General features: G+C 38.6%; 1 protein-coding gene across 1 annotated transcript; it reads right to left on the reverse strand.

Moving 5' to 3' along the window:
* Positions 1-6,118: 6,118 nt before the first annotated feature.
* LOC144368382 (T-cell surface glycoprotein CD1b-3-like) lies at positions 6,119-10,212 on the reverse strand. The gene is made up of 4 exons (XM_078027214.1): positions 9,502-10,212; positions 9,038-9,319; positions 8,608-8,698; positions 6,119-8,434 (listed from the first exon to the last, which is right to left on the reverse strand). The coding sequence occupies exons 1-4, from the start codon at positions 10,022-10,024 to the stop codon at positions 8,392-8,394; spliced, it is 939 nt and encodes a 312-aa protein (XP_077883340.1). The 5' UTR covers positions 10,025-10,212; the 3' UTR covers positions 6,119-8,391.

Raw genomic sequence — 10,212 nt, forward strand, 5'->3', positions numbered from 1 at the left:
CATATTTTGATGGGGATTGCATTGAATTTGCATATTGCTTTTAGTAGCATAGCCATTCTGACAATATTAATTCTGCCTATAAAAGAACATGGTGGGTGTTTTCCATGTTCTGAGGTCGTCTTCAACTTCACAAGTTCTATAGTTTTCATTCACTTCATTGGTAAGGTTAATTCTCAGCTTTTCTTTTAAGTTACTGTGAAAAAGGTGGCTTTCCTGATTTATTCCTCATTTCAATCACGGTAGGGGTATAGAAAAGCTATTTGCTTGTGAATATTGATCTTATATCCTTATACTTTGCTGAATTTATTTATCAGCTCTAGAAGTCTTCTGCTGGAATTTTTGGGTATTCTAGATATAGAATCATGCCATCAGCAAACAGTAGTTGTTTGGATTTTTCTTTTACAATTTGTATCCCTTTTATTATCTTCTTTTGACTAATTGCTTTGGCTAGAATTTTAAGAACATATCGAATAAAAGAGGTGAGAGAAGAGGGGATGACACACAGTGGCCTTGTCCCTGATTTTACAGGAAAAGCTTTCAGTTTTTTCTATTTACTGTAACTTTGGCTCTGGGTTTTTCATATATTGCCTTTATAATGTTGAGGTAAGTTCCTTACATCCTCACTTCTCCAGTGATTTCAACATGAATGGTTGCTGTATTCTGTCAAAAGCCTCCTTTGCACCTACTGAGATGACTATATGATTCTGCTTCTTGATTCAGTTCAGGTGGTGAATTCCATCCATTGATTTATGTATGTAGAACCAGCCTTGCATCATTGGAATGAAGCTCACTTGGTGAGCTTCATTCATGGTGTATTATTTTCTTGGTATATTTTTTAATGCCATTTGCTAATATTTTATGGAAGATATTTGCACTCATGTTCACCAGGGATATTGGTCTGTAGTTTTCTTTCCTAGATGTGTCTTTGTCTGTTTTTTTTTTATGTCAGGGTTATCTTTGCTTCACAGAATGCATTTCAAAGTATTCCCTCCATTTCAATTCCATGGAACAATTTGAGAAAGACTAGGATTTGTCTTTCTTCAAAAGTCTGGTAGAATTCAGCTGGAATCCATCGGGTCCTGGGCTTTCGTTTGTTGGAAGGCTTTTGATTGTTGCTTCAATTTCATTGCTTTATATTGGTGTTTTTAGGTTTTCTCTATCTTCCTGATGCAATTTGGGTGAGTCATACATGTTTACAAATTTGTCGGTGTCTTCTAGATTTTTCAGTGATTACAACTTAAATTACAAGTTATTACAATTTAAATTTTTGAAATAGGTTCTCATAATCTCTGGATACCAGAAGTGTCTGTGGTAATATCTCCTTTATTGTCTCTATTTTCTTGAACGTTTCCCTCCTTCCCTCTTTCTACTCTCAGTCCTCTGCACAAGTACAGGCATATGTAATGCTCAGAGATGTTTAAACAAGTTTATACCCAGAAGTCATTTACAGAGAACAAGATTTCCTATAAATTTCAACACAAAATGTGCTAATTTTACTACCAACTTAGTCACACACTGGCAAACTCTTTAACGTCTAGTGATTAGATGTTGCAAAATTAGGACTGATTGGTCCATTCTATAAACTATGTACACAGCAAAACAAAATACACAGAATATACAGGAAAAAAATGATGTCTGAAAATGTCTGAGTATGAACACACTCACACGTTCTCTTTTGCAACGGCTTTCTCTCGTCTCCTCCACAACACTGAACAAGTACACACAGTACTAAACTGCTCACAGAGGTGATTTAACAGGTGAGTCATACATTTACTTAGCATTTTCAATTATGTACACAGTACCACTCCCAAAAAACAATATTCTATATAAATTTTAGCAAAAAAACATTTACAAAGATATATTTTACTACTTCTACATTTAATATACTTCAGGTACTCAAACATCTAGACAGACTAGATCCTTCAAGTAAGGACTTGAATTTGTCTATGGTGTACATGATAGTCTTGAATAAACTGCACACATGTAACAATATTTCTAATTTGAAAAATGCTCAAAATATGAGCATTCTGGCCCTTCAGCAACCCAGTAGATTATAATGCTCAAATTTTCAGAAAATAATAATTCTTAGGAATTTTAACACAAAACATACAAAATTTTTTGTTTACTAATTCTAATTTTGTGGTACACTGGCAGCCTCTTTACCATCTAGAAGGACTACATGTAGAATACATCTGTTGTATCATTTATGTACACTATGTGGACAGCAAGTAAAACAAAACACATAGACGTAAGGAACAATGGTTACTCCTGCCTTATTATAAGCACAGTGGCATGGCTCTGGAGAACCAGCACAGAACATATACCACTCAAAAGGAGGTTTGACTATTGCCTCCCCAGAGCATTTTGTAAAAATTTTAACAAAAAGAAATTTACAAAATGTGCTATATTTTACTACTGCTGCTACATTTCACATATATCGGGTACTTTAGAACAGAACTACCTAGAAATATCTAGACTAGAAATATCTAGACAGACTAGATATTTTTCAGAAACGTACTTAGCATTTTCAATCATGTGTACAGTACCACTCCCTTTGTGCTAGGTGCATGAACAGCAGACCACTGACCCCATAGGCACAGCCCTGGGCATGAGGCCATGTGTTGCAGTCCTTGCACTTGCTCCATGACCCACTCCTCGATTGTTTGCTGCAAGGACAATTAGCAGAAATTGCATTGGTGGCTGCCTGTAATCTGCTTAGCTACTGCCTGAGTATATATACATGGTAACTGCACAATAAAATCAGACCTGCTTCTTGCTTGGTCTCTGAAGGTCGTGATAAATGGCTCTGCAGCCACAGTCTGCTCTACCCTGTTCTGTGGACCTCCTTGTTGTATGAGAGAGAGCCCACACAGAGTGGGTTTTGTTTTATGAATGTAAGTGCACAAATATTTGCCGCATAGATAAAAACATTATATATTGGTTTTTGCACAATTTCCTTAACCAATATGAAGTAACCTCCTTTGTCTCTTACAAATAATTTTGGCTGGAAGTCTATATTGTTGAATATGAAAGTAGCTCATCCTTATTGCTTTTGGTCTCCATTTGCATGATACATATTTTTTCAGCCTTTAACTTTCAGCCTATGGGTATTTTGCCTGTATGATGAGGTGTTTATAAACAATAGATAGTGGGGTCTTGTTTTCTTAATTGATTCTGCAAATCTATGTCTTTTCATTGGAAAATTTGGACCAAGTACAATCAGTGTTATTATGGAGAAATGATTATTATTTCCTAACATTTTGGTTTATTTCTAACATTGAATTGAGATGAGATTTTCTTTTAATTGGCTAATCTTCCAATGAGATTCATCCGTGAGCTTGTTCTGATATTTATTTTCCTTTCTTCTGAATGTAATGTTCAATTAATTACTGTTTCAATCAGTTTCTTCATCACTGTAACCAAAAGACCTGATGAGAACAACTTATAGGTAGAAATTATCATTTATGGTCATAGTCTCAGTTGTTCTGTCCACAGTCAGCTGACTCCATATCTCTGGGCCCAAAGTGAGGTGGAACATCAATGTGAAAAGGCCTGGTAAAGGAAGCAGTTCAGAACCTGGCAACCATGAAGCAAAGTTCTAGTTACCAAGGAAAAAATATAAAGACACACAAACCCAGTCCTACTTACTCCAGTCAAACCCTACCTTCCTGCAGTTTGTGCCAAATTAATTCATATCAGTGGGTTAATCCACTGATGTCACTATGCCTCTAATAATCTAATCATTTCACCTCTGAAAATTCTTGCATTGTCTCACACATAAGTTTTGGGGTCACCTCAGATTTAAACCATAACAAGTATGTTTTGCTGTGCTGGATTAGTGGTTATGAATTCTTTCGTTTCTGGTTATCATGGAAGGTTTTTATTTCCTTTTCTATTCTGAGAGTTATTGTGACTGGATATAGCAATCTTGGTTTATACCCATTGTTTTTCAGGACTTGATGTATATTATTGCAAGTCTGAGCTCAGAACAGCAGAAAATCTAAATGATTGACCTCAAGTGTGACCTGCCATTTTTCTCTTATTGCTTTTAGAAGTCTATCCTTTGCTAACACACAAGGTGGGTGGGTAGGAAAGAACAGAAGTACTTTGAATTAGACAGAGTTCCCTTTGAGGGAAGGGAGGGGGATGAGACTAGGAAAGACAGTAGAATGAATTGGACATTACTTTCCTATATGTTCATATATGAATATATGACCAGTGTAACTCCACATTGTGTACAACCACAAGAATGGGAAGATATGCTCCAAGTATGTGTAATATACTGTCATGTTTAAATAAAAAAAGTCAAAAATTTTAAAAGGCCACTAAAATTTTTTAAAAATAAAAAAGATGATGTAGTTATGAGCTAAAGATAAAATAGCTTTAGATGTTCTGCTTACATAAACACAATGTCTGTGATAAGTGAGTGACAGGTCTGTTTTTTCTGTTTTTGTACATGTCAGTTATTGACCTTCATCACGTATTGCTTTGAATGATGTTGAATATAAATGGTGAGTGATGATATTTTAGTACCTTTACTCATCTTAAGAGGAAAGCATTTAGTATTTTACCACAAAGTAAGATGTTTGGGTTTGTTATCAACACCATTTATCAGGTCGTGACAATTTATTGATATTTCTTGTTTGCTAAGGGATATTTTATTTTTGTTTGGTTTTGCTTCTGTTTTGTTTTTAATCACAAATGTGTATTAAATCTTATCAATTACACTTAATGCAGTAATTCATTTAAAAATAACTCTATCCTTGTTCTGTATAGTAGACATTTTTCTTATACTGTGTCTTGAAGAGTATCTTTTTGATCTTGCCTACGTGGGATTCTAAATGTATCTTGTATTTGGATTTCCATCTCATTCCTAAGGTTTGGAGATTTTTCTGATATCATTTCATGGAAAATTTTGTGTATTTCTTTGGTTTGGTTTGTATCTCAGTGCTGCCTTCTACATCAATCTTAATGTAATCTAAGATTTCTTCAATATTCTGATCCTGATCTCTTGACTAATTTTCTTTATTGTAGATTTTATTTGCATGATTGTATACTATGTATTCAAGGCCTAAAAAAACGATTTCAGTATGGTCAAATATATTGTTGACTTCTTCCAACAATTTTTAGTTGATTTATTGAGTCTTTCATTTCTAGGATTTCTGTTTGGTTCTTTTGCAGAACTTTTATCTCCTCATTGAAATGTTTTTTGGTTTTTGTTTTTAAGAGAGAGTGAGAGAGGAGAGAGAGAGAGAGAGAATTTTTAATATTTATTTTTTAGTTCTCGGCGGACACAACATCTTTGTTGGTATGTGGTGCTGAGGATCGAACCCGGGCCGCACGCATGCCAGGCGAGCGCGCTACCACTTGAGCCACATCCCCAGCCCCATGAAATGTTTTTTACTTCTTATGTTTTGTCTCAGTTAATTCATTACATCCTATTTTAGTTCACTCAACATTTCAACTATGAACTTTCTAATTTTTTAATTCAATATTTCCTCCACTGTGCTGTCAATGAGACCAGCTATTAAAGTGTTATGGGCTGTTTGGAAAGACTTGTTACCTTGCTTTTTCCTATTGTTTGTATTTCTACCCATCTTTTGAAATGATTATCTCTTTTATTTTTATACAAGGGACTATTTAGCTAGCCTTTTTCTCTTAACTTCCTCAGGCTGGGTGAACATCTGTTTATTAATATTATCACTCAAATTAAGAACACATTTCCTATGAAAGTCAAAAAAAAGGGATGCTGTCTTCAGGTTTCACTTCTCTCTATAGGATGGGCATCCTTTGTGTGATTTTTGCAATACCATGTTTTTCACCCTTTTGTGCTCTTTCTTAATGATTGGGCCAATTAAACTGACTTCAAACATATCTAAAATGTTATTAATTATCCTTAAACTGAAAAGGCTGTAATGGTATTACAGAGGAAGAAGGTATTTTAGATAAGCTTTGCTACAGTTATAATGGGTTGCCTGGGAATTACAGGTTGATGAATGAACAACACAATACACTGGAAAAAGAAAGATGAAATTTAATTATTAGTAGGTAAATCTACTATGTTAAATAACATCTATAATGCTATGATAAAACTAGGACAAAAACTAAATTTGGAGTTTCTTGAGATGACAAAAGATTTTTTTCACATGTGGTAGCCAGCATTGTAGGAAGGTTGAAAGCCAAGGAAACTTATTGTTACATCAGTCAGGATCAGGAAATTGTTAAACAGTCCTCCAATAATCATACAATTTATTACCCATAAATATATATTAAATAAGATTTTTAAACAAAATACACAAAACAGGCTACATATTCATCAATTAACACAAATACTGTGAACACTCAAAGTAACCTATCCCTCTATTTAACCTAGGAGCCTGGCTCAGTACTCACTAACACACTATTTGCAGCAGCAACTGTAGAGAACATAACTGCTGAGAATGCGCATTGCTCACTAGGACCTACTTCAATCCTCAAGAGCAGCACTTTGACTCCTCATTTTTTATTTCCTCTTCAGTAATGCCCTTGGGCCATATTTTAGGTATCATCACCATGAGGTGCCTCTCAATCTTTAATGCACCTGTGAATCTTCTAATGGTTTTGTTAAAATAAAAATTGTAATTCAGTAAGTCTGAGATCAGGAACCACAATCTACATTTCTACCAAGCCCCAATGTAATGATCTGTGGCTTGACCATAAACGACACTGAATATGGAGGACCTTCATCCTTCCCTGCTCTTTTAGTTTAGAGAATAAATGGAAACAAAAGTTTCCTTCTAATAGTTTCCTAATTGAATAACAGAAGTGGTTACAGGCAAAACTGTGTGTCCCAGGAGGGTGATATTGTGACGTATGTAGTCCAGGGGAAGAAATAAGGAATATCCATGTACTTCTGCCCCTGTTCAATGCTTTATTCACTCAAATTACTCAATACAATTTCACTTTATAGGGTCTTAATCAAGAAGATGACAATCTTTAATGCTAGACACTGCAATAGTCATGATCAATTTACAGCAAACAATTCTAGATTAATTCTAGGCGCTGCAAAACACACTTAATCATGACAGGCTAATGACAGACATTCCCTCTGCATGCTAAGTTCAGAAGTCTCAAGCCTTAGGCTTTAAGTCCAGCAGATGCACACTCACTCAGACCACGGTGATCATGTCCAGAACCAAGGCAGGCTTTTCTTGGTGTGGAGAGAACAACTGGTTGAAGAGAGGTTCATATGGAGAAGTTGCAGCTCTCACCAAGGTCCAGACAAGGTGGTAGAGTTTGAGAAGGTGAGGATCACACAGAGGATCAGGAAACAATGACAAGTGATGGGATGTCAAGTCCTCATCAGGCCCTCCAGCTCAAGTGCATATTGTTTCTGCTGGCTGAATCCCTGCTCATCAGCTCTATTATTTATACTAAATTTGGGGGCTTTTGACCCCCTTTCAATCCTTACCAGCTACCTCTGGATTTCTCAGTGACATCATTTGCCCTGGGGTCCGAAACATCTGGTCTGGCGGTCTCCACCCTGATCCTCTCCCCTTTCCCTCTTATTAGGGGAGGAGAGCCTGCCAGGGCTTCACTCTGTTATCAGGGTGGGGCAAGTGAGTGGTTTGAGGCCACACTGGAGGGCTCTGTGGGTGTGCCTGGGGACACTGCAGGTTTCAAACTGGAGTTTTAAAAATGGAGTTGCTTAGGCTCAGGCCTAAGGCCATCCTCACACTGTGTTTCTTCTCAGAGGCTCTGGGAAAAAACTGTAGAATTAGGAATCATAAACTCTCCTCCAAGTAAGATTTTTAACAAGTCAAGCATCAAATGTCTCAACTATAACACAAGTGTCAGGATGGCAGAGATAATTTTTAAAAGGCAGAAAATTTTTTTAAAAAAATTTAAAAAGTATAAACCTTACATAAATTCAGCACAGGTTTTGATTGAGAACACACTACATGACGGCCAGATACTTCACCAGGGATACAGATACTTAAAAAGCACGTGCTTTGCTCTCAATGTTTTAAAAACTGAAAATTAAAAACAAATCTACACAACTGCCACACACGCTAGACAGTGAGGGGTACACTTGAAACGTGGGGAAGCACAGATGGAGGAGAGAGGGCTTCCCACTGTGAATCAACTAAGGACCCCTGGAGGATGTGACATCTGAAATGCATCTGGTGATCCATTACATCTAAACAAGTGGAGCTGCTAGGGTCCTCTTCAATTCAGAGTTAAAGTCCCAGAAGCCAGTTCTGAACAACAAACCCTGCAAGATTACATTGAGCATAGATTGGTAACTGATCATGAACCAGATAAATTACAAAGGCTTCACGAGGTCAGTTGAAGTGATGTCATCACCACGTGGTGTCCAGGTGTAGACTGGGCACCTGGGTCGATGGGTCCTCACTTCAAAGGGACAGCACTGCAGGGAGCTTCACAGTGTGTCCTACATGAACCAAATGAGAACAGAGAAATAACAGACCTTCATAAGGTGGAGGTGAGAATACAGGAGAAAGTGGGAGTGGATTTGGGAGGAGTAGGAAAGTGAGTAAAGAGAAAAAGAAGAAGGGAAGACCATGGGGAGGAGGGATGAACAGGACAGATGGATACAAAACTCACCAGCGTTTCCTAAACCAAAATCCAAGACCTGTCAGAAGAGCCAGGGCCACTGTCACGGCTGAGAGGATCCAGCCCAGGGCTCTAGGAGGTGCTGCAGATTCAAGGGGACACCAGGGTGTTGTTGCAAGTGTATCCCCCGTTTCACCCCATGTTTGACTCCCTATTTGCCTTGTTCAACTGCACTATTTTGAGTTTCTACCTCACCAATCATTCTTCCTAATTTTATCTCATCCCTTTTAAGAGATGAATCCTTCATTCATTCTACATATTTCTGCATCTACAGATCTTTATTTTTAATTCTTCTATTCCTTGGATTCAAATATTTGTCTTCTTTTTTGAGACTGGAATTCTTAAAAATGCCAAATTTTATATCTGGCCTCATGTTCTGATAGGGGACCTCCCATTAACCCCAGCTGGGTCCCACTCTTACCACCCCAGTGGAGGACGAGGTCCTGCCCTCCTAGGCTGCTGTGCTTCACCCTGCAGGCCAGGCCAGCCGCCTCCCCAGCTGCCACATCCAGGGTTGCTTGGAGATGCCATGTCCCATCAGCATTGGGCAGGATGTCACCTCTCTGAGTGCCCAGCTGCTCCTGCTCCCCTCGCATCCACATCACCCACACGGGCTTTGGGTAGAAGCCAGACACGTGACACACCAGCAGCAGATGGCCAGGCCCAGGACTGGGGCCACTGGACAGCCAGGCCTCGGGCTTCACTGCAAAGGACAGAAAAGACATCCAGACACAGACTCTAACATGGACTGAGAGTCTCAGAACTCCACAGGAGACTACAGAGACACTTGGTTCCAACTTCTGGAAATGTCATTCGATATCCTCTTTTTATCCTGAATTTGACTTTAAAATAGAAGAATTCTTTGAGATGGGCGACAAGACTGACCTTGTCGCTGGAGATGAGCCTTCCCTGCATCAAGAAGACCCAAGGTGAAACGGGGGCAGGCGTCACTGAGGAGCATGTGTAATGAATGTGTTTGGTCTTGGTTCAAATTGAATAGTTCACAGACTTTCTGGGCCTCTCTTCCACCCTTTGGAGATGGTAAACATTTTTCGTTCTGGAAACTCATGAAGTCATATCCTTGGATAGCTACCTGCAGGAAGCCTACCCAGGCCATCCCAGACTGCAGTTCACAGCCTGCTGCCACCTGTAGATTAAAGGGATCTGGGGAAGAAAAGTAAAGAATTAGAGGAGAAAAGGGAGAAAATGGGATGAGATGTAAGCAAAAGAGAATAAAAACAGAAGGGAGTTTGGGGACTTTAGAGGAATGGACCCAAATGTGGTTTGAATTGAGGTTCACAGAAGGGGAGCTGGTGGGGGCTGGGGGTGGAGGAAGAGATGATAATATGAGGAAGGGAGGGGGTTGTTCAAAGGTGACAGGGAAGGTGTGGGGGGTGAGGGACTTCATGTGAGAGAGCTGAGACTCTAACTAACCTGGGTGAACGTATCCATGGTCACTAGGACAGTTTACACAGGAATGACAGCAGAGATTAAATGAGAGAGAAAAATCACACTTTAAAAAGTCAACCAATAAGTGAGGAAGCTGTGGGTACCTCATCTAGGACCACGGAAAAGGGTGGCCACAAGATGACTCTG

Source organism: Ictidomys tridecemlineatus, chromosome 11 (assembly GCF_052094955.1).
Source record: "Ictidomys tridecemlineatus isolate mIctTri1 chromosome 11, mIctTri1.hap1, whole genome shotgun sequence".
NCBI classification, from domain to species: domain Eukaryota; kingdom Metazoa; phylum Chordata; class Mammalia; order Rodentia; family Sciuridae; genus Ictidomys; species Ictidomys tridecemlineatus.